The sequence below is a fragment of the Rosa chinensis genome, chromosome 6 (assembly GCF_002994745.2).
Source record: "Rosa chinensis cultivar Old Blush chromosome 6, RchiOBHm-V2, whole genome shotgun sequence".
NCBI classification, from domain to species: Eukaryota; Viridiplantae; Streptophyta; class Magnoliopsida; order Rosales; family Rosaceae; genus Rosa; species Rosa chinensis.
In genome coordinates, this window is record NC_037093.1 from 19,580,053 (window position 1) to 19,605,727 (window position 25,675).

The 25,675-nt window shown below is 37.9% G+C and overlaps 2 protein-coding genes across 2 annotated transcripts; one reads left to right on the top strand and one right to left on the bottom strand.

Annotated features, from left to right (window-relative positions):
• Nucleotides 1–11,540: 11,540 nt before the first annotated feature.
• On the top strand, nt 11,541–14,101 carry LOC112170173 (laccase-11). The gene is made up of 6 exons (XM_024307360.2): nt 11,541–11,708; nt 11,795–11,946; nt 12,052–12,296; nt 12,429–12,557; nt 12,734–13,657; nt 13,780–14,101. The coding sequence occupies exons 1-6, from the start codon at nt 11,601–11,603 to the stop codon at nt 13,908–13,910; spliced, it is 1,689 nt and encodes a 562-aa protein (XP_024163128.2). The 5' UTR covers nt 11,541–11,600; the 3' UTR covers nt 13,911–14,101.
• A 1,672-nt stretch (nt 14,102–15,773) lies between these two features.
• On the bottom strand, nt 15,774–22,428 carry LOC112170171 (probable LRR receptor-like serine/threonine-protein kinase At2g16250). Its single transcript, XM_024307358.2, has 5 exons — nt 21,649–22,428; nt 19,528–21,478; nt 18,142–18,270; nt 17,472–17,494; nt 15,774–16,917 (listed from the first exon to the last, which is right to left on the bottom strand). The coding sequence occupies exons 2-5, from the start codon at nt 21,405–21,407 to the stop codon at nt 16,304–16,306; spliced, it is 2,646 nt and encodes an 881-aa protein (XP_024163126.1). The 5' UTR covers nt 21,408–21,478; nt 21,649–22,428; the 3' UTR covers nt 15,774–16,303.
• Nucleotides 22,429–25,675: the final 3,247 nt, after the last annotated feature.

Sequence of the window (25,675 nt, forward strand, 5' to 3'; positions counted from 1 at the left end):
TATATGTTAATGTGTGACAAGTCCATGTTGATTCTAACATTCCTATCAACAATGGCGGAGCTAGGATTTTAAAATAGGGTGGGCTAAAAAAAAATATTTTTTCTAAAGTTTACTAATGCTTTCAGATTTTTTTTTTCCTTAAGTTTTACAAGTAATATATTTTACTCTTTTCTTAAATTAAACTACATTATATATTAAATAATCAAATAGCTAAATGACCCAAAAAATCAACATCATAACGTGTGATAGAAATTCGATAACAAAAGTTTAAGATAAAAGAACACACCTACTCAAATTGTACACTACTACAGAAATTGAAACAGAAGATGGGCAAAAACTGTCGTTTGATATGGAGGTTGACCGTCGTATATCGAGGTGCCGTCTGATGAAAGTCGATTGTAGGGAACCATCGTGTGAAGGGCTCGGCAGCATACTGGCAGCATGTCTACAGCATGCTGGCAGCATGTCCACAGCTTGCTGGCAGCATGTCCACAGCTTGCTGGCAGCATGTCCACAGCTTGCTGGCAGCATGTCCACAGCTTGCTATCAGCATGTCCACAGCTTGTTGGTAGCCTGTCGACAGCATAACTTGTTGTGTGACTGTTATTCAGACAACGAGCGACTTTAGAAACTGTTGTGTGATTGCGATTCAGAGGTCACTTTATTTTATGGCCGTTGTGTGACTTCTATTCAGACGACAGTTTTTATTAATTTGTAGTCGTCATGACTATTGTATACACTCGACAGTTCTTTTGACAAAAAGTGTGGTGTGAAAACTAACAATTAAATGTATTTGTGCTTTAAGATGACACATTGAGCTTTTTCAGTTGTGCTATAACATGTTGGACAAAATATATAACAATCAAATTAATTCAAATCCCACCATATGTAAAATGAATTCAGTAAATTGATATCAAATAGGGAGTATTTCCCAAATATTCATACACAAATTTAAGAGGGTCATCAGTACATTTGTCTTCTTTCTCTGTTTCTATCAACTTTTGCTATTTTCTACATCATACAATGGCCGAGTACCTTGCAGCTCCATGTCTACAAGTCGAGCTATTGTCTGTGATCCTTGGGACACATCCTTGATACTTACCATGTTGCTTAGCCTGGTGTTGGCACCAGTAAGACTGGGCAGCCCTTCTCTGAGTTCCAACTGATATCCCAATAACCATTCCAACAACAATTGAATAGATGCAGAAGCTTCCAATTGATGTTAAAAGCTGCAACCATCAAACAAACATTACTTTTTGTTAACATTTATACACGTTCGAATTGGTCATTAATACAATGTATAGAAATTGTTCCCATCTATTAACCCATAAGATTAGCTCATCTATGATTAATACAAGGTGGAGAATGTGAAATAAACCTGTTGGAAATGGCTAACATGTATCGTTTTCTCCACAAGATTAGCTGACTTTCCAGAGAAAGTATGGATACCAGTTGCAATAACAACTCCTTAAAGTTCTCTTTTTTTGCATGTTGATCCTACAAGTTATAGAGCAGACTACAAGTGATAGAGAGAATATCTCCAAGAACCAATCTAGCTGCATATGTCTCCAGGAACCAATCTAGCTGCATCTTCTTATGTAAACCTGCACTGGACTACATTATTTAAAACTAATGTTTGAAGAGAATGACATTTGCTTTTGGAGCCAACTGAGCCATAAGAGTAGCAGCAACATTGCTTGCATTGTTCTCCTCTAAAAAACTGATCATAGAATTAATAATAAGTAGGACGATGATCCAAGAAAATCATGATAACTTGCATCATATATCTGCACAAAAAAGGTGACGTCACCATCTAGTGATCTGAAGCACGATGGTAGAAGTGCCACTGCCAATTCTTCACCATTTGGAACCTCCAAATAAACCTGCATACAGAGGTATGAAATGAAGGTGGGTGAGATGCCAAACCAACGTAAGTACATTACAAAGAACAAAAAAAAATATCATCAACTAAAACAAGGGAAATGAAATGCAGCAATCTGCAATACACACTATCCTCCCACCTCAGTGGTGTACCTACCCCTGGTTTTTGAATATTTCTTCAAATAACTCACCCGGAGTTAAAGACCACATGGTCACTTAATCACATAGTTACAGATAAGAAAGCAATGAATTAAGTACATATCATGAATTAATTTTACGAGGTGTGCACATCTATGTGTGTATTAAAGAAATTACCAAATTCTTTAATCATCTTAGTGCACATGGATTTACCGTGTGTTCCTATAAAACCATTATTTCCCTTTCAGAGGGATTCTCCCATCATGAAGATTTGCCTCCCCTTTCATGTTAGACAAACAAAAACAACAGCATCAAAGAGATGGTTATGTTATAAAAGACTATAACTTCAACTACCCATAAATCCTAAATTCCTTGAAACAAACAAGATGAGCTAGAATGCATGTCAAATAGAAAATTTTACCATAAATCAATTATTCAATATAGAATTAGGCAAAAAATTTCTCAATGAACTTACCCTATCAAGAAAAAGATTTTCACCTGCTTGAATTTTGAACAGAGCCGACCTACGCTCCTTTTGCAAAATTACAAAATAAGGTAGATAAATGAAGAATGCATAACCAAATCAAGCTAGCAATACAAATGACTCCAGCATCGGCAAACAGCTTTGCCACCTCCCCTGATTAAAAACAAAGCCAGATGCTATCCTAAGTTATTGAATATCTAACGAAGAAATAGCAACAGACACACTATTAAATATTAATGGAAAAAAGAGGCATACAATGATCCATGAAGCCCTGTTAAATTAGAGAGAAGAAACAACCAGAGAATGAAGCAGAATGCTTTCTCTGAAGCCCTGTTAAATTATAATTTCTACCATCCTATATGGCACAGAACACACATAGAATGAAAGCTAGGGAAAGCAAAATTACATACCTTGTTTACACGAATTATCTTTCCGTAAAGCTTGATCATATTAAGCACCTTGACTACCTACATAGCAGTCAAAACAACAAATTTATAGTCAGAAATAACATCTTTAACAGGAATCGGGGAGCTACACGATAACTTGAGAAAACGAAAACTTATGTAATCAGCATCCTCTTCACTTCGGAACTCCACGAATTCGTATCCTTGATGGAGGTTCGTAACTCTATCTTTGGGAACATACACATTAACTGCATGAAAATAAGCATAGAGTTCCATTAGTAGTTTTAACAGATCTTAATCAATTCAATTTCATTTATTTTCATTAATAGACGGGATATAAAGGAACTAAATACACAAAGCAAGCTTTATAATCAGATACATACCAACAGGACCGGCTTGAACCAACAGCTCCCGCAGCAATTCTTCACTAACCTGAATATTCCACAGCAATTCTTCACGATCTTGTGTGGGTATTTTGGACCACAGAATTTGCTGCTGCTATCCTAGTCCCATCTTTTGTTTTGGCTTTTTGACAAAGAGGGCAAGGCGAATTTGGGTGGTGACCCTAACCAACTGAAACTAAAACCGAAGTAGGAAAGATCGAAATAGTGACCTGAATGGCTTTGTTTTCTATTTCGAGTTCGCAAACTCGCTTCTCGCAATTTTAAGGCGGCAAACCCATCGGAAATTGGATCAGTTAGTGAGAAAGAAGCGAAACCTGAAACCATAATTGAGTCGCTAAAGGTGGTAATGGATCGGAGAGACACTGCCGCCGGAGAGACCATCATTGGTTGACTGCTCGAAGAAGTCTTGGATGACCTTCGTGTTTATGTTGGCTCTCCACGCATTACTGCACTTCTTTTTTCTGAGCCCAAATTGAAACCTTTAGCGAGATCTGGGGGATTTGAAAATTGAGGATTTGAAATTGGGGATCCAAACAGAGGATGGTGGGGTTTTGAAAATTGAAACCCTAGAAATCTAAGGGTAAGAGTGAGAGTTTGGGAGAGTGAGGGTTTGGGAGAGCGAGGGTTTAACTGCAGGTTTTGGTTTTGGGGATACGCTATCGAGAGAGGGAGGAGCTTTGGGTTTTGGTTTTGAGAGCGAGGGAGTGAGGAGCTTTCGGTTTTTTGTTATTTTTTTTCCTCAAGTGTTAGGGTTTTAAGCCCGACCTATATTGATTTGGACAAGTCCTATCAATTTGGACAAGGACTCACACAACATAATTTTATAAAAATGTGGTATGAGTGTGGCTATTTTAAATTTCAGATTTGTCTCCTATCAATTTGACTTCCCTCTTTGGGGAGTTAGAGAAAAATGGTGGTGGGAAATCTCCCTCCTTCAGCCAAACATATTGATCAGACCACAGTTTTATTATTTTTCGCCGTATGATTAATACATGTTGGGGGGAAATTTGGGGTTTGAGATGGAGTTTGGCACCATTTACATGGTGAGAAAATTGCCGCTCAATTTAGTAAGCATCACACAACGGTTTTGTCCTTAAACGTCTTTTGAACTAATTCATAAGTCCATAATATTAGATGACAGATTTTGTAAAAAGATGTCTGAAAAAATAAAAATCAATCAGACGACGGAAAAGTATGATGCGTCATGTGAGAGGCGTCGTCTGATTCAATTTTTGTAGTAGTGGTACCCCGCGCCCTTGAATAGAAGTAAAAATCTTTAATTATTGAATATGTATTATAATTCTCAGTTTGCTCTTTTCTAGACCTAATTTACCAAAAAAAAAAAACACAAATTTTTTATATCTCTTAAAGCATAATACAAAATAAAATAAAATCAAATATTTCAAGCAAATAAATTAAATATCTACACTATTATTAAGAGAATAGGCTTTGTTAGTTAAAATTGAAAATTTTGACTGATTTAACCTCAAAGATTGAAAAACTTTGAGAATAAATTAAATCATAAGGATAAATAAGACAATTATAAAATAGATTTTTATTAAGAAAATTAAAAAAAAATGATTCCACAACCCCACTTTTCTCTCCCACTATTTTCTCTCTGCAATAACTACTAGTGAATCTACTTCTTCTGCAATAACTACCCACATTTTAAAAAATAATAATAATAATAATAATAATAAAATTTCGTACACATGCAGAGCATGTGATTGCAGACTAGTATGTGACTAAAACAAGAAAAGAAATAACATATGAGCTATGTTTAGAAATTTGAGGTGGGCTAATTTTTAATATTTAATCTGTTAAACCATAATTAAGCTACAAATTTATGTTGGGTCTTTCTAAATGTACCCAACAAATTTCTATGTAGACCCAACAAATTTATTTATTTATAAATATTTCTAATTAAATCACCTAATTTCTCATACTAACCTTTTCTAGTACCCAGCTAAAGAAACAAGCCAACGAGAGGCGATGAAAACTTCCTAGCTTCATACCAATCTTCTTCGGTAGTTTCTTGGTTCTTTCAAGATGAGGTTTTGACTGTACTAGAGCTTAGTAACCATTCTTGTTTTAAGTCCTTGTTTGCCACAATCCCTGAGCCCACCATATAAAATAATTGGGATTAAAATACTTAAAAGAGAGACAGATGCATTTGCATTCAATTGCTGAAAAATCAACCTTGAAGTTGAAGTTGAGAACCAATGGAGTAAATGAAAATTTGACTAACCAAACATCTACTAGTTCTTCTATAGAAAGTGACCCCTCTGTACTGAGAACTCCGAGACTTGGGCCCTCTCCTGCTCTTCTTCACCCTTCCCAGGCCAACTGTTCACCGGAAACAGCTCCTTCGTCACAACGACGTCGTCATCTTCTTCTTCTCCTTCTGCTCCACCAACCTTGAGAATATCGAAGTTGAACGTCGTCACCGCGGCTCGTGCGGAGCACGAGTCGTCGTTGGTGCTGGAGGCGTCGGCATTGACTACGGACGAGTTCGACATCCCGGACTCGTCCATTTGCGTCGCGCTGCCGGAGCCTTCCTGAAACATACAGTGAAGCGAACCAACAACGAAGACGTCGTTTTGTTTCGACGACGATCCCACCACATTGAGATTAAGATCCAACATGACTCCGATTTCAGTCCCTCAGCTCAATTCCCCTATCTCTCACCGTCGATCAACGGTGGAGATCGACCGACAAGGAGGATCACACACCACTAACGCAAACCAGTCAAAAACATGATCGGAGCTCAAATTACAATCCGAACACGCCAAAAAACAACAGACGAAGTTTCCATCACTATGGTTTCTTTGCTAGGTACAAGAAGGGCAGTTTGGGAAATTGGGTGGTTTAATTAAAAATATTTATAAACAAATAAATTTGCTGGGTCTACATAGAAATTTGCTAGGTACATTTAGAAAGACCCATTTATGTTTTTTCAAAATCTGGGATGGACTGTAGCCCAACGGAGCCCGTGTGTAGCTATGCCTTTGCATATCAACACCAACCAACCTACAAACCAAAGTTTGGAGAGAAGGGTTTACAGATCCCAGAGGAGAAACTGAGTGGTTTTCATAAAATCATCAGCTTTGTTAAATAATTTTGAAATCATCAGATTTGTATTGTTATTCAATACTGTATTGTTATTCAACATTTCCATCTGTCATTTTTCTCAGTTACAGATAAAAGAAGTTAAAACCTGTATTAGAAGTAACTAAGAAGGGTAACAGACACTAAAAAAATAGACAATGGCATTTTGATCGATCACATACACGTAAGTTCTTTAATATCAAACTTGCATCTTTGTTCTTAGCTTCAGCACTGTTCCCTTCAACATGCATGGATATGGATATTCAACAATTACATAAACCACCATCAAGCTGGATATTGTTAACTACATGACCATAACTTTTTTCAAAGTTGATGAGGTCCATAAAGGCATAAAGTACAAGTCACCTGGATTATGAGTATCATCAAATGCCCTCTCTTCATATTTATAACCATTCTGATACCGACTGTTGTCCAAGAATGAGAAATCTATCAAGTCAGCTTCATTATCATTGAGATCAGGTTGACCATCAGCAATGATGCCCTTAATTATCTTCAGCAGAAGGGCTGCTCTCTGACTTCGTTACTGGAATAATGCACTGATGGATCATATGATACAATTTAGTGATTGACTGAATCTTCATTCTACTAAGAACAACAATAGCATGAGAAGCCAGCTGCTAATATGAGCATATACAACATTTATCAAAATATATAGAAAGTAAAAGAATAAGAAAAAACAAACCAACTGGAGAGCAAATTAACGTTGTGCACCACTTGGGTGTAGTTCAAAATATTATGAGCTAAATGCCTCAAACAGCTTACAAAATAATTTGAGAAAATGGAAGAATTCATCAAGTTCAGAAATGAGATCATGCATCCTACAAATGATAATAGAAACTGGATAGGCGGCCGGATAAGCTAGACTGACCATTAGTAAAGCAAAAAAAGTGATTGAGACAATAAACACATATGATTGTCAATCTCATTTGTATCAATGGGTCATGCTAGAAACAGATTCGGTAATAAGTAAACCAAAATAAGTGATTGAGAACAACACGATCGAGTTGTACAAGTACAACTATATCAGTTTCACGGACCTGTAGAATCACATAAAAAAAAACTGAGATTGTAACAAAAGATGAAATAAAAGTTTATGTAATGCAACATTGTACCTAACAGAGGGAATGTGACATATGTTTGGATTGTCATGTGCAACATTATTCAAAACAGAAATGAGGAAGAAAACAAGGCCGTAATTTGTAAAGAATCAGCAAAAACTAACAGAAACGAATGCAGTGACTCCTCATCTGAACTTTCAAACTGACTACTTAAATTAGAGGTGGGCACCCAAAACCGAAATCCCGGTCCCGTCCCGAAATCCGCCGAAATGGGACGGGATCAAAATTTAAAATTTACTATTTGGGCCCGTCCCGTGAAAACGGAATCGGTTTCGGTTCTCATTTACTATGTCCCGTTTGGGCCCGTCCCGTACCGATTTATATATATATATATATATATATATATATAATATGTATAATTTATATTATCTTTGCTCCTATTTTCTTTTGTCTTGGTCTTGTCTCCATCTCTCTCTGACCTTTTATTAGTTTATTCCGCCTAGTTTCTTTATTGTCCCCCTTCTTTTCTTTCTTCTCCCTCTCTCTCCTCGTCCGTTTTCACATCTCTCTGATAAGTTAATGTCTGGTAAACCGACCAAAATTGATCTGGACAAGGACACCCGAATTGATGTGCGATGCCAGGTTTATCTTCTTCACTTACTCCTTAGCATAATTCATATCTTTTTTGTCGAGTTAATTGGAATTTATTCATGAGGTGATTTGTTTGCATTGCCAGATTCATCAATTGACTTTCAGTCCTCATACAGATGCCAAAGGGATTATGGATCTGGTGAAGTTTCTTTCTCCCAAGCACGTGATACTTGTTCATGGTGAGAAGCCTAGGATGGCTACTCTGAAAGGAAGAATTCAATCCGAACTGGGAATTCAAAGTTGCTCAAATCCAAACTTCAAGTTTTCTACAGGCGGCTCAGAACACGAACAAATCCAAACTCCGATGCATTTTTTTTTTTCGGGATGTCCCGGTCCCAACCCGGTACTGTTCGAGTTCAGGCCCGTCGGGATCACTTCTCAAAATAGCATTAACCGTCCCGTCCCGTCCCGAAAAATAATTCCGAGCCCGGGATCGGGATTACCAAGATCCCGGCCCGTGCCCAGCCCTAACTTAAATAACTATTGCAATCGAAAAAAAAGTGTTGGTTCGAATGGGCAGCCTAGCGGGGCCATAGTGGATTTGGAAGGCACCGACCCGTTATCCTTCCACTGTAAGGAGAGGGAAGTGATCGCTGCTCTGTGAAACCAGCCTCACGCATTGCCCTCCTCTCTAGGAACCATGAGGCCCAGAGCCTTCGCCCAAGCCACATAGCCCAACTCCTTGCTTGGAACGGGCGGGTCAGAATATAGCCACGCCGAACCCGACCCGCTAATGCTGAACCAAAGTCCCAACACTTCAATGCCCCCATCTTTGGGTTATAAGCTCACGTGACCAAGCTCGGCGAGGCATGTAGATAGTTTTCTTTATATAAACAACTCATCCTCTTTAATATCGACGATGTGGGATTTGTGTTCACCTTGCTGCCTTCTTTCACCTATGAAGTTTGACTTTGATGCTTCTTTGCAAGCTCGAGACATAGTCCATAACTATTGTTGGTTAATCTCCTTACACATTTTTCGAATATTAAGGATTGATACATAAGATTACAAAACTAACTCATGCATGTGTCTCTCTGTATTGTTCCTTAACACCAAAATTTCTGATAAACTAGCTAGTTGAACATACTATCTAGAGCAATGAAAAATGCCCTTAAGAGCTGAACGGCTTTATGAAAGATCATCGATTCAGATACAAAATAGTTCTATAAGCACAACATCTTCAATCCATATTTATAAATACTGTAATTGAATTAGAGATGCGCATTGATCAAATGTGCACATACCAGACTCCATGAAGATAGCTGAATTGGCCAAGAGACCAACTGAGAGCAAAGTTTCCATTGATGCCAGAGCAAGGAGCTTACATCAACTGCCTAAAACTTTAGAAAAAGAGCAAGGAAGACCGCTAACTCGATCTTAACAAATATCAGCCTATCTTTCAAATCCAATTAAGTCAATGAACCTAGATAATTGCTGATAGGGTACAGAATAACGGTCGTAAGCATGTTTTTGAATTAGAAGGTGACACTATTGACTGTTCCATTTGAGTTTTCCTTGTTTATAAAAGGAAACTACATCACAAGTGAGATATAAGCTATAGCTAGCTTATCAGCTCAAGTTGCATTTGCGGCTATTGAGAATGCAAGAACTTATCTCACAACATTCAGTGTCCTGAAAAAAAAAATAATAATAAATGAACACTTGCGAATGGTTTATAGATTTGAAACAATTCATCAATCCCTCATGTGGAGTTGTGAGAGAGAGAGAGAGAGAGAGAGAGAAAGAGAGAGAGTCCTGTAGAATTCTTTTGAGACTCGGAAAGCTAGCTTTTACTCCCACGGATGCTACAATGAGAGGTTTTCTTGGTTAATGTTATACTTCGAGTCCAAATTAGGTTGTTGCCGGTAGCTTCATTACCGTGGACATCTCATCCAAGCATCTTGGCTGTGGACTATCTGATAAAGTAATCTGAGATTCACATCCAAAATTAATTGGCAATGGATGGAGTGGCCCAAACCCTTATAAACCCACTAGACAAGGTCCTATTTTTCCCATGTGTGATGTATATATTCTCAACATCATCATCAAGATTGATCGAGCTGGAGACATGGTCAACATTCTTGATTGAGTCGAGCACATCATCTAGGACAATGTCAGAGAGTTCCATCATGTTTGAGCCATTACTGTGCCCTTGAGTACGGCCATTAGTCTCATCAATATTATCATATGTCCTCAGCTGTTCCTCAAAGCGTTATAATTTCAGTCTAACTAAAGAGGCATGGGTTACTAACAAAAGAAATATATTCCAAGTTCAAGGAAGATATTAAACAAATACGGATAGTAGATGAGAAATGAGAGAGAAGAAAAGGTGAAACAAAAAATACATAAAACTAAAACTAGAGGAGAAAAGAAAAACTGGACATGACTCATATAAATCTTTTAATTGTAAACTACACCAATATATCATAGGTTCTCTCATGACTCATGCGAAGCCTATAATCACAACACTTAGAAGCAAGGTCCTGCTATTGCTTACTTTTCATGGTTATGAGATAACTGATGTTTATTACTAATGATGAACTACATAGATTTGTAAAATGTAACTGTAAACCACGTACAAACTATATGGCTGTAAAATTGATTCCAATGTAAGGTACTAGCTAGCTACGAGATCAAACAAACCATTTTGTTGGTTGAACCATCAATGGCCTTGAACATTTTCATAACTTGAGCAGGGGTCTGAAAAAATTTCATCAGTTTTCTGTAGGTCTCTACCTCTTCTGTTTTCAATAAGAATTTTTCAGCATTGCTTGTAGTACAAGATATTGAACTACTAGCAAATCATCAAAAAGTACCTATTTGTTTTTTTCAATTCGCAGATTATCAGCTGAATCTTAAGCTTGTTTAGGATGTAATAGACCTTTCGAGAAAATTGAGATGAATCATGTGGCATGTCCCTGAAATGGAGGAAAAATAAATATAAAAAAAAAATAACAGAGAGAGAGAGAGACGAGTAGGAATTTTTTTCTGCAAAATAATAATTGATAACCTCATAACCAATTTTTCAATGCTTACACGGGAGCACACAAAAAAATTTCTCCTTTAACTTAACGATAAAGTTGAGATTAGCTGTACAATTTTTAACTTCACGTAGCTCTCTTAAGCTTATACCTATATTATTTTAAACAATCCAGAATAAACTTTAAAAAAAATAATCCAGAATAAATATTAAGTTCTTCTCTTCCCTATTCAAGCTAGCTTAATACCCTTTTAAGTCCCTATCTCAGTAATGAGTATCTTGCTTGCAAGCTTTCGTATGCAACCTCTGTAATTTCTACCTACTGTTGATAACACCACCTCCATCTAACAAACTGATAGTATGTTAACGTTTGATATTCTTCCCAGCCCTATAAAATCATTAGACCTTGACCAATATGTCACACCAAACATATTTGACATTACATACAATCAAGTACAATTGGCTTCAAGAATGGCAAAACGCAACAACTTGTGCAGGGCTTCCGTACTTCTCTTCTCATGTTTAGTTGGGTTCTTTTTTATTCCAGCCAAAGCTGCATTGAAGACCTACCAGTTCGATGTGAGTGCTGCAGGAACACCTGGGCTTCCTCTACTGCTTCTGCTTAGAATTTAACAAAACCTTACATGCATTTCATTTATTTGCAGATTCAAGTGAAGAATGTGAGCAGGTTGTGCCATTCTAAGCCAATTGTTACAGTAAATGGGATGTTCCCTGGACCAACAATCTATGCTAGAGAAGGCGACACAATTTTAGTTAATGTTACCAACTATGCACAATATAACATGTCAATTCATTGGTAAGACTTTACAGTGTTAAGGCATAAGGTATTATGATAGGATTGCATATATGAACACAACCTTAATTAGTTAGTAATGCAGTATTTGGTGGATTTATTTTCCAGGCATGGTCTAAAGCAATATAGAAATGGGTGGGCAGATGGACCTGCTTATATAACACAATGTCCCATCAAGACAGGAAACAGTTACACCTACAATATGACAATCACAGGGCAAAGAGGAACTCTATGGTGGCATGCTCACATCTTTTGGCTAAGAGCCACCGTCTATGGAGCTATTGTCATTCTGCCCAAACAAGGGACTGGCTTTCCTTTTCCTCAGCCTTACAGCGAAACTAATCTTATCTTAGGTGAGTTTGAGTTTTTGACTTCTTGCTAGCTATCAATCTCTCATAAGTAGTGCCTTGCACCTTTTTCTTGTACTAGTAGATAAATGCCAATATATCTAATTGCATTGCAATGTTCTTTTGTAAATGGTATAGGAGAATGGTGGAATAACGATGTTGAAGAGGTTGTTAAACAAGGGAACAGACTGGGATTGCCTCCGAATATGTCAGATGCACATACCATTAATGGGAAGCCAGGGCCGCTCTTTCCATGCTCTGAAAAACGTAAGTCAAGCCATCCATGCTATATTACCACTGCAAATCTGGGCCAAGCATTCAACAAGAATGCAAACAATCAATTATTATAGATTGGAAATATGAAATTGACATCATTTTACAGCGACTGTTTAGACCTGCAAAATTTCATTCTGCATTCTCATTTCTCGTTTTTTCCATCTCAGATACCTTTGCAATGGAGGTTGAACAAGGAAAGACTTACCTACTACGGATCATCAATGCCGCACTCAATGACGAGCTATTCTTCGCAATCGCTGGCCATAACTTGACAGTGGTAGAAGTTGATGCAGTCTATACCAAACCATTTACATCTCAGGCAATACTAATTGCACCAGGCCAGACCACAAATGTTCTTGTTCAGGCAAATAATGCCCCTAGCAGATACTTCATGGCTGCAAGGCCATTCATGGATGCACCTCTTTCCATAGACAATAAGACTGCCACTGCAATCCTGCAATATAAAGGCATCCCCAATTCTGTGCAGCCAGTCCTTTCCCAACTTCCAGCACTCAATGACACAGCTTTTGCCCTGAGCTACAACGGGAAGCTGAGAAGCCTAAACACCGCAATGTACCCAGCAAATGTACCTCTTAAAGTCGATAGACAGCTTTTCTACACAATTGGTTTGGGAATCAACCAATGCACTACTTGCCTGAATGGAACACAGCTCTCTGCTTCTTTGAACAACATCACTTTCGTGATGCCCCAAATCGGGCTGCTTCAAGCTCATTACTTCAACACCAAGGGGGTATTTACCACAGACTTCCCTGACCGTCCTCCAACACCTTTCAATTATACAGGTGCACCACTCACTGCCAACCTTGGAACCAAACAAGGCACCCGGCTAAGTAAGATCACCTTTAACTCGACAGTAGAGTTGGTGCTACAAGATACCAATCTGCTCACTGTGGAATCCCATCCATTCCACCTTCATGGTTACAACTTTTTCATTGTTGGGACTGGAGTTGGGAACTTTGACCCCAAGAAGGACCCGGCTAAGTTTAACTTGGTGGATCCTCCTGAAAGAAACACAGTTGGGGTTCCCACCGGTGGTTGGGCTGCCATAAGATTCAGGGCTGACAATCCAGGTAAATACATCATATAACCAAAGAGCATGCTCCCTTAAACTTCAAATCTCAAAGCTACAACATCAGACAACTAATTGAACTAATCATTACTGACCCAATGAACAATATCTGCTAATGTATAGGTGTGTGGTTCATGCACTGTCACTTGGAGCTGCATACTAGCTGGGGTTTGAAGATGGCATTTGTGGTAGAAAATGGGAAAGGCTCAGATAAATCTGTGTTGCCTCCACCTGCAGACCTTCCACCTTGTTAGTTCCTTATACCGGCCACATAAATCATAATGGATTTTCCCAGGGAACAAAGACTCTTATTTGTGGCTATCTGGCTGACAATGTAGCAAACATCTCCAAAATGCAGAGTTGTGCAAACATTCATTCAAAAGAACTCGTGATTGACGAGACCAATAAAAACTGTACTCTGTATCAGAGATTGTAAAATGCTAAATTAATCCCTCTTTTCTGCAACAAATTAGCAGAGCAGAAATGACTTGATACTAAAGTGCATTTAAACTCATCAAGAACACGCCAACCCCGACCCGCTAATGCTGAACCAAAAGTCCCAACACTTTGATGCCCCCACAGGGGTCATAAGCTCGCGTCGAAACGCCAAGCTCGAAGGTATGTAAAGCTCGGTTCCACTATTTAAACTAGAGAACGCGTTGCATTTCTCTGATATGGGACACAGAACCAGCTTATTCTTTCAACTTAAGACGGGGTTTTGAGGTCTATTTTTTTTCTTAAGGGAGGTTGTGGTCTATTTGGAAACTCGATTTGTAATTTTTTTGTCAAATGCCCATTGAAGGATACTGGAGGAAGATCAAGGTGGGTTAATTCAGTTGTTTCAACCCTCTAATCCCACCCCAAAAAAGTGCCCTATGAAATATATTCTTATGTTGGGAATAAAACAACTCAGAGCAACCATGTTGTTCAGATATGTAAATCTTCTAGTCCTGTTTTGAGGCCTCACCCCATGAGTCCAAGAAATTTCTGACATCGAGTCGGCTATGTTTCACTTCAGTGTAGCTCTACTAGTACACTGGTTTCGTGTGAACCATGTCTGAATGTTCTTGGTGTGTGGCTTCGTGTGTGAACAATTACATACCAGTTACCTCCTTTCAGTCTTTTAGATATAATCAAGGAGTTAAAGTTAAACTCATTTCTTTCTTCTTTTATCTCAAAGGAAGATTCATTCACTCGAGTAATGAAAAGTTTATTACAGCCATATCATCTATATACAATCATTGAGCCATTGCGGGCCTTCCTTTAGCCAACATGTAAAGCTAGAGTCGAGCAACGAAAACTTAGCAAGAACATGAGCTGCACCCTTATATTACATTCACGGGGTTGATCATATGATTACCTCCAATTTTGTGCTTTCTTTTGTATCATTGATAAGCCTTGCTGCCTCAGATGAATCAACCTCAACTCGGACAGGAAGGAACGGATTTAAATATAGCCATCAGTTGAGCTTCAAGGGAAGATCCTTTAGTCATTGCTCTCATCAATTCATCTTATGATTCCTCAGAGTTGCACCAATGCAATACTTCTAGTCCCATTAGCCAACTTAACAGCTGCATCTGTGTGGAGCTTGAAAACACCTTCATTTGGAGGAGACCAATGCACACCATATCAGTTTGATCGATTCCTCTAGGTACCTGAGCTTTGAAGATTGATTTATGGCTTTTTCCACAATGCTTTTTGGTGTTTCAATCCGTCTTCCATGAATGACATTATTCCTGTCATTCCAGATCATCCAGCAAATATCAAACCTCACTTTTGACATAGTTTTACAGGCCTGGAAAATGGGCATGAAAAAACATTGCCAGTCCAATTAGCATCAGGAAGACAGGAACAGTTCTGCTTCTTTTGCAGCCTAACAAAAGCATGAGGAAGGGATTCACAACCTTTTCCACCCCTCAAACACTGCATAGAACCTGTCTAGATAGATATCATATCCTTCGAATAGCATTACAAACGTCAGTAGCCTTGATATGGTTTGTACCCGTGTTTGATTAGTTATAGATTTGAACACTTCCATTGGTAAACAAAGAGAGCTGGGTGAAAAGAGTTGCCGGTTGCTCAATCATTCATTAATACAGATCGAGTATCATGTGGGATGACTAACATGAAATCTTCAACTCTTATAAATGGACTGTAATGGAAGATAAACAATAAGAACTGAAACGTCAGTATATGTAAAGAAATACTGTTCAATTGCCTTTTCTGGTGCTGTGCTTTCCTGAACCAAAATGTGAGATCTGATTTGAATGAAGAATATTGCAATTTACATTTCACAGGACCAGAAACTAAACAAGAAGACAATGAATCAATTTCACATAAATTTTAGCATGCTTCTGTCAATAAAGAAGCCCTCGAACAAATATTAACTGTATCCGCCTGTGGCACCCCGGAGTCCTTCTCACCTCCCAAATTTTCTATATCCAGATTCATCCTCAAGGCTCAAACTAAATTAGTGTCCCTCTAGAAAAGCTGTGAACCATGCAGCAACCCCAATTTACAAAAATTTGCTTGTAACACCACTTCACTTCAAAACCAAGAAGAGCTTGCTGCGGTACCAACAACAGGCACTCAAATAAGCCTGCTGTATTTTATTGATAAAGAATCGAGAACAATGAACATTAATCATCTAGTCCTGGTCAAATCTCTCTACATCTTGTACACCAGATGGTTCAGGGAAAATATCCCTAGAATGCCGTCTACGTGAGGATGAATGTTCACCCCCACCATTTTGGCCACTTCCCTGCGAACCGGTGGTTGCTGAATGCTTCAAACCACTCACTCCTTCAGCTTTGGTACCTGAGGCTCCTGGAATAACCACTACCTCAGATGTGCTGCGCCAGCTACCAAAGACAGCAGCATTCCAAGACCCTCGAGAAGAAGCTTTTCTCAGCCTTGCAGAGCCAGTACTCTCTTCCCTTACTACCTTAACAGGGTTTTCCAAAGCCTTGAGAATATATCTCATTAGCGGGCGCCTTGAGGGCTTGGGATTTAGGCAGGACCTGGCCACGACGGCCATAGCCCACACTTCCTCTAATAAGTCCTCATCCACAATCAAAGATGGATCCACAATTTTTGTCACAAGTTCCTTGTCATATATACTGATGTAGGGAAGTATGTCATCTAACGATTCCTTCAATTGGGATTCACTGGAAGCACTGATGCCCAATTTACCTGTTACCAGTTCAAGTAATACCTTCCCGAAACAATAAACATCATAGGCACATGATGCTGTCGATGAACCTGGTCATTCAAGAGAAACATAAAACTCAGCAGTGATTTTCAGTTTTGAAGTATAACTACATGCCATATAAGCCTGTTATACAAATCTACATGCTAATGCAAGCAAATAGTAAAACATTGGTTACGATTAAATCTATCTTCGAAAACTTGAAGCTTTACAGAATATAATATTTTTTCCAAAGAAAAAGTGTCATGTTTGGTAGGTCTAACATGATACTTTTCATTGCATATTTTTCCTATTGTATATATGACTTCTATCCTCATAAGAAATCAAAAAAAGCTTTCCACTTTTTGTAAAAACAAATGGAGCATAAGATATTTATTAAAATGCCAGTCACATTGTAATGATTCAAAGATCCATAAGTCGATGAGATATGCCTCATAAAAGTTTTCTTGAAAATAAATAATACGTATGAAACACCCAACGAGAGCACTTGTTTCTTTTAGTCCTATAACATTCTTTAACAGGACAGCCAAATATAAAACTTAAAATGAGATGAAACTTATGCAGATTTAATAAGAATTGTATAACCAGATTCCAGATATGTACATACCAGAAGCACCTTGTTCGGATGACCTGCAATTTCAAAACAAAACTGATAAGAAAACCTCATACAAACAAATACATCTAATCTTTACACGATAATAAAATAAGTCAAATTAATCTACTAAAGGTCACAACGCACAATTCAGAAAAGCTAAAAGTAAACAGATACATATTTTCGTAGGGATTCTTGGTTTGACATCACTTCACTGTAACCGTGTCCAGGTTTTAGTTTATATGGGGGTAACACAAAATGACAAATCTTCTGCAAGCATTATCATCACCTTATTATGCAGAGTATTCCTTCATACAGTAAAAGGATAAAAATATATTGGGACAGACGGTAAGGCAGTGCGGCTAAGAAGACGATAACATAGGGAATACAAATGAGAATCCTCAACACAAAAATGGTGGGTTAAGAAAAGGAACCAATCATTTGTCGCACGGAATGGTTTTCCAAAGAAAAATGCAGATCTTATAAGAAACAGAAAGAGCTCATTTAGCCTAGATGCTAACTGAAGAAATCAATTACTAAAAAAGCACAACCGAATCCTGATTTTATACGCTTTATATATATAGCTGAAGAACAAGCAACATATAAAAAAATATAAATTATAAACTGATGAAAATGTTATTGTGGGAAATATTCGAGTAGGTTCAGTTATTATTAGGATACTTACTGTGGCAACCGCAGCAACCTAGTAATCCTGCTTTGATGAGTATCTCCTTCTTGAGCACAGACATCACTCAGGCTTCCTAGCCGCACTTCAAATTTATCATCAAGAAGGACACTGCTTGCTTGCACATCTCTATAATGACCAAAACAAACTATGTCACTACTTGCACAACTAGGTATAAATACTATGCCGTAAACCTGGTGATAAGATTTCACCAATTCCACCAAAAAGAATGCTAAAATTAACAAAAAGTTGCTTTCTCTAACGAAAAGTACATTTGCTGTTGATTGAAATGCAAAATATGCAGCACATAAGTATTCACTCTTTAAAGAAGAAACATGTATAATCAACAAACAAATGGCTGCAATTTTTGCTCCACATCTTGCTAAATTAACTTCTGTTTCTACCTAATTTACATTTAAGAAAACTCTTACTAAACTTACATGTCACAATCATCAGTCCCAGTTGAAATCATTAACTCATAGAGTAATTACCAGGGAGCTCAAGGAATAAGTTTTTAGCTTCCACATTTGACCTTTTTTTTTTTTGGTAGAACATTTGACCTTCATTTCGAGTACAAAGTCAAAGGAATACATCACTGTACTTAATAATTTCCTTCAGTTTTATACTGTCAATATGCAAAACTCCATTACTTAATCCAGTCCAACGGCCTTCTGATATTGAACCTAATGAAGATTAGTCTAAAGTCAAATTGGCATTAGACTCATTCAAGCATCTGACTTTATGCCTCAAGATAATATAACCACCTCTTACAAGTTCAGACCGAATTATTGAGGCTCAGCTATTTTCTAATCAAAAACAATAAAAGCATTATCTTCTTAAATGTCAATTTACTTTATAATCTTCAAGACTGATGTCACAGAAGTATCTTCATCAAATTTGGTGATCTTTGTTTTTATTTATTTTGGTAGCTAAATAAGGAATTTAGTGGATAGTACAACGTATGCAGTCCAATGCAACCTAAAAACAATGTATAAGCAATTTCTTAAGACTGCAGAATATGAATGGAAGGATATTATAGTAAATCAATTCTGCCATTAGCTTATTAACATTATGGCTATTGTAATGATCAAGTGGATGTTGCTAGAACTCAACTTTTGCACATCCGAATGATTTATGACTCTAAATATTGCAGAAGATCCTTAAGAATCATAATTTACTTCTTTTATTTAGAAATGTTGCAACACTGAAATTCCAATAAAAATCAATATATACATATCTACATATCCATCTCAAACGAATTCTACATAATTTATAACTTACTAACTTGCATTAAGAAACTACTTGAACTTGATTGCATGCAGAATAAAACAAAATATAAGGGAAACAATTAAAGTTTGAATTATAAAAAGGTAAGTTTTAATGTACCTGTGCACGAGGGGTGGATCGCACTCATGATGCAGATAGGTGAGACCCTCCGCAGCACCTAATGCAATCTTTAATCTAGTAATCCAATCCAATGACTGTAAAGTATCATCCAGGGTGTTGGTTTTCTTGTACAGAGAACTTGATAGGTCCCCATTTGGCATGTATTTGTACACCATGAACTTCTCGTTCTCATTCTCTAAACAGTGTCCCAGAAAGGGAACAAATCTTGTACTTGACACCTTACTAAAGAAATCCAACTCCAGCAGGTATGCTTCCTTTTTAATCGAACGTAAATCAATCCTTTTAATAACCACAGGGATCCCATTTTCCAAGACACCCCTGAAGAGATCCCCTGTGTGGCCATTTTTCATTAAGTTTGTATTGTTGAAGTCACCTGTAGCTTGAAGCAGCTGCTGATATGTGAATGCATCTCCTACGCTAGAAAAGTTAACCGATGCTCCAGCTGGTGGGGGACTGCTGCCTGCAGGAACTGACCCCACACCAACCCCCCTTTGAGTTGTAGCTCCCCGCTTGCGTGAACATAGGACTACTATTACTAAAAACAAGACCAAAACCACAATCAAACCAACTCCTCCTAAAACTGATGCCAATATGATCACATTTTTATTACTTTTCTTCCCAGGTGGTGCGGCTGCAGGAGGTTGTGTAGAGTTTGGCTGCCCAAAATTATCAAAACTCAAACCCCTATTAGCATAAAACGATGAACATTCTGCCAAAGTCCTCTGATTCTTCAAATTTTGGAGACAATTGCTGTCAAGAGATGCATTGGTGCCAACATAACCTGGTATCTCACCTTCAAAATAGTTTCCTGAAAGATCAATGACACCAAACTTTCCAACTAATGGTGTAATAGGCCCATAAAACGAATTTTGAGAAATATTGAATACTGCTGCAGTGGCATTAGCATTCGAGCTGGAATTGGGCAGCAAACCAGTGAAATTGTTTCCAGCCACATCAAGAAAACTCAATTGAGGCATTGACCAGAGCACATCCACAGAACCACTGAGAAAATTGTCCGCAACTACAATTCTCTGCAAGTTACTCAAACCCGAAGGCAGCAGACCTACCAATAGATTGGAGCTGAGATCAAGGTCAACCAAGGTATCAAGGCCCCCAAGTTGAGGAGGAATGGAAGAAGACAACATGTTGCTGGAAAGATTCAGAGATTGAAGCTTCAAGAGGTTCCCAATGCCCGGAGGAATTGACCCGGTTAAGAAATTCCCAGAAATGTCAAGAACAGAAAGGTTCCCAAGATTCCCGAAAGATGTGGGAATGGATCCAGTAAGCCGATTTTGAGAGAGGTCAAGGACCAAAAGGCTTACCAAGTTGCTCAAACTAGCAGGAATTGTCCCATTAAGGTTATTACGAGACAAAGACAGACCAGTCAGATTGGTAGAATTTCCAAGACTCAATGGAATAGGACCATTCACAGAACAAGAAGTGAGATCAAGAACACGCAGAGACCCGAGCCTCTGGCCAAACCAGTCAGGAATGGAACCCGGAAGCAAGAAATTGGAGGCATTGAAAGAACTCAAAAGGGTCAAATTGGCCAAAGCATCGACTGAGAATTGTGGGTTTTGACTCCCAAGTCTAGTTCTTCTAAACCCAGAAACGTTAATCCCGACAACTCTACCATTACTGCATTCAACACCCTTCCAAACGAAGCAAGGGTCTGACTTAATGGGCCAGTCCCTGCCCCTCAAACCCAAAGACGATCTGAGCTGAACCAGAGCAACTCGGTCGGCGTGTGAACTCAGTGGCTGCTGACTCGGTTGCTGAAATGTGGGCTCAAACACCAACGCCGCCCACAACAACAAGAAACACCATACTATGCTCCTTTGATCCACCATGGCTCTCATAAAGATCCCATTTTTCTTAACCTCCCAATCCGTCTTCGGTCGTTTTTTTTTTTACGTGGGTCTGTTGTTAACTGTGATCAAAGAAAATGAGAAACCCCAACCCAGAATTACGCACCACCATTACACAAAACAACCAGCATAACAATAATAACTAACAATGCATTTCTCCTCCCAAAAAAAAACACTCTCTCTGAATAAGTAAAAAAGATAAACGAACAAGACGAAATGGAAGACTGTTTACCTCAAATCCACACGCTTTTGAATCTTTCACTGAAAATGTTGGGGGAGGCAGACAAATCAGTTTTCCACTTTCGCTTGCTTTCTCTGCCTTTTCTCTCTCTCTCTCTCTCCCTCCCTCAGTTGACAAATCAGAGAGAAAATGAAAAACCCATTTAAATTACAATTCTTAATACAAAAAAATAAATAATTCTAGAGAGAGAGAGAAAGGGGGTCCTGGTCTGTGACTGTGCGAGGAGAGAGAGAGAGCGAGAGAAAGCAAACCCACCTACAGTGGACTACCAACAACAACTACTCCGCTTCTTCTTTCTGCTCGAGTATTAGAAGAAGAAGAAAAAAAAACAGAGAGAGAAAGAAAAGGCTTGATTTTCTCTTTTTCCTAATGGGACAGACAGTGATGGAAAGTTGAAGTGTCACACTGGTCGGAGCTGCTACAAATGTTTTTTCCGGGTCGGGTCTGGAGTATTGGATCGGGTCCGACAGGGACTGAACAGGGTCCGGCGCCGGTTGTGGGATTCGTTTGACCTCCGGTAATCCCGCCCATTTCCAGCTAATCCACCATTTTCCTAATTCTCCTCTCCTCTCCTCCCCCTCCCCTCCCTCCTGTGATAATAATAATTGTTAAAGAAATCTTGAGAGTTATTATGACCCAACACTGTTTAGGGAAATTTACTGAAGAGGCCCTTCTGTCATTTCTAGGCTGTCATCGCCAGAAATGGACGGTCTAACTTAGGAACAAGCCACGGAGAAAGATTTTTTGTGCAAAAAAGTGAAAGGGGCGGTGGTAGTGAGGAGTCGGCCGTACATGATCATTTCTTTGTTTCCTTGGTTTTAAAGCTTCTCTCATTTTAGGGAGATGATTATGATTTAGAGTTTTTAGGGGGGCGGCTTGAATTTGGTAATCTGCTTCACCCAACAATTTACCCAGCAGTTGTGAAGTGAGATTTCTTATTTTAAGGCTAATTCATGGTTTACTGATTGACTAACAATAACAATAACATGGATTGTGTGCGGGTTGAAATTATGTTTTCGTTATTTTCTTCAGTAGTTTTATCGTATCTTAATTATTTTTTTATCATTGTCATTGGATAATTACAAGTCAGTCTTAGAAGACACTCGCATTGTAATTTTATCCAAGAGAATGTCTTTAGACGAACCGCCTGAAAATCATTAGATTAGCGAATAGAAACCACGTGGATAAGTTTTAAAAGGTTCAAAATATTTCTATAATTCTATGTGCAAAGCTGACTTATTTGAATCGTACGGTTTTTTTTATTTACATATATGACGACTTTTTATTCGCTAATCAGACAAGCCTATTGCTCAGAGAATCCAAACGAAAGGAAAGTAACTCTTTTGTTTTTCCTATGGAAAGAGAAATGAAATTTGCCAATAACTTTCCATTCCGATGTTTGATAACGTAAGGAAAGTTAATAGAAAAATTATTTAAAAGTTTGTAAATATTGTAATAAAATAATATGTTGTAAGTAATAAATGCAAAAAAAGAAGAAGGGAAAGTCATTCCATTGGGGTTTGGAATGAACCACTTTCTCCCTTATTTTCTCTTCCCTCATGAAATGATTTCATTTCCTTTTGACGCAAAAAAGGTTTTCTGATTCTGCGAATCAAACTTGACATGAGTGTATTATGATAAATACCACCCAACAATAAAACATAAAAACACAACAAAATCAAAGGGAAATGACCAATCAAGTACACCATCCGGACCACATTTGCCCGACAGTCCGGCGTTAACTCATAAATTTCTCCATTTCCATTGTGCCTTAATTACCTCAATTAGTCTTTATTTTCTCTCTTGACTATGAATTGGTCATTAATTAACTAAAATCTATCTGTACATATACACAAACAAAAAGAGGGCATGTATTCTTACCGATAACAGTGCAGAAATTTATCTGCATGATTATGATTACACAATAAATATCTTGGTTGCTTTGTTTACATATTTTATGGGGACGAATCAATGGAATATGATAAACTAAATGAGATTAGGTATGAATTATTACTTTGGGTGATTGAGAGATTCTAACGAGTTAACACCACACAAAGAAAATAAATTTGAGGAATATAATTAACCACTTCATTATATTATTTTGGAAATGCAAGATTGAGATGAATCATATATAGTTGTTTGGTGCCTTGCATCTTGAAGGAAAAAAAAATTGAACTCAAGAGTTTTCGAGGCGCGTCTCTCCTAGGATTGAAACAGACACTCTTCACATACTTGAGGTGATGGTGTCTATCAGCAATTTATTGGAGAAAATATCTCACCTCACACATACTTCTCGAGTTTACTAACTTTTGACATTGTTAAGCATTCTTTGTCGTAATTTAGCTTTTATCATTACAAAAACCATCTATGATGATCCCACAATTTATGTGACAGAAGGTTTAGCATTATGGGTAATGGGATAGCGCAATGAGTCATCAATCACGGATATTATATCAATTGGGGCATCTCCCTGTGATCTGTGTCATGGCTTGATCATCTCCAGTTCTCCATCAGGGTTTGATCAAATTATTTAATTTTAATTTTCTCATCATTGTTATTCTCATCATTTGTTTATGGAATGAATGTCTACAATAAGTCAATAATTTGGTGATTCATATTATAACATATTTTTGAATTGGAGTTTAGAACTGAAATAAATTAGGAGGTTGAGCCTCACAATCATATTATTCATTGAAGAACAATACAAAGGAATACATAATGCCTGAACTCTGAGAAATAAATATAATAGAAATTTTGACCATACAATCTATACATGTCTTTCCTCAAACCTAAAGAAACGAACACTATTTCGGACAATGAACCCAACAAACATGTATTCTTGCTTCTTCTTTTTTAGGATAAATGATAATTTTTAACCTCACTGTACATATTCCATAATATTAGTGAGACCTATAATTTCAAATAACCAATAGGCCACAATTTACTGCCTATTTTTGCATTATTATACACTTGCAGAAAATGAAGCATGGCCGTTCCAAAGTTAATGAAGCAAAAGAATTAGTTATGGATGATTACAGTAATTTTTAATAAATTGGTCATCCACAAACAAAACTAATTATAATATATAAATGAGTATCTCAATTATCTGGTAATCAACAGTCCATTGCAAAATTGAGGGAAATAATCTGATGACCTTACTACTTTGGTGATTTGGTCAGATTCTTTTTCTAGTTATATTGTGAGATCTTGGTAGGTTTGCCGAATTTTGTTCCTTTCTGTTCTTTCTTAGCACAAACAGAACTGATTAGGAACAAAGACAAACTTGCTCTTAAGTTAAACTAAACTTTCACAATTCAATGTCTTCAATTGTTTCCTTTCCGCAAAATTAAAGAAAATATAAAAATCAATAGTTTCAAGTACTGAAATTTCTGCGCTACTTGCTATCTTGTTCGTTCTCGTATGTTCTAGTTTTTTGTTTTTGTTGGTTTATTTGGGTCTAAGAAGTAACAAGGCTCTACTCATTGAGCTAGGGTTTTCGAGCCCGGGTTGGGTTGTATTATTTCGTCATAGTTATGATGTCATTTCTAAGGACTAAACATTTTAATCTTGGTGCTTTGTTGTTATCAACGTGATATTGAACTGTGGAGAAGCGTGTTTCTTCATAGTTCATGACTATGGTAAGTGTTGTAGGACTGCAACGCCAACAAGAACAACTTGAACCCTAAGGCTGCGTTTGTTAGGGGGGATTGTGTTACCCCGGCTTAATTTCTTTTAGAGTCCTACACTCCTCAAGCTAGACTTATGCTATAGAGTGCCTTGACCCACATTTGGTGCCAGCGGGATTAAGTATAGAACTAAAACCTTCAACACCACCAACCTGCAAAACCAGCAAAGCTCCAAACAGTGACTTGATCAGAACTCCGTCGTCAGGCCACCTCCGGCAAGCTCACCGGTAGGGTTCGATTCGTCTTCTGGTCACCGACGTGCCTCTAGCCTCAATTGGTTCGATTGGTGGGTGTGGAGAGAGAATCGAACGCTGAGGTCTCCAGCAGTTTCT

Coding starts and splice junctions, on each gene's coding strand:
- LOC112170173 (XM_024307360.2), top strand. CDS start 11,601: ATGGCAAAACGCAACAACTTGTGCAGGGCTTCCGTACTTCTCTTCTCA. Junction 12,297..12,428: donor CGAAACTAATCTTATCTTAG/GTGAGTTTGAGT, acceptor TAAATGGTATAG/GAGAATGGTGGAATAACGAT. Junction 12,558..12,733: donor CTTTCCATGCTCTGAAAAAC/GTAAGTCAAGCC, acceptor TTTCCATCTCAG/ATACCTTTGCAATGGAGGTT.
- LOC112170171 (XM_024307358.2), bottom strand. CDS start 21,407: ATGAGAGCCATGGTGGATCAAAGGAGCATAGTATGGTGTTTCTTGTTG. Junction 17,495..18,141: donor AGGTTGCTGCGGTTGCCACA/GTAAGTATCCTA, acceptor TTGAAATTGCAG/GTCATCCGAACAAGGTGCTT. Junction 16,918..17,471: donor ATCCGAACAAGGTGCTTCTG/GTATGTACATAT, acceptor TTGAATGACCAG/GTTCATCGACAGCATCATGT.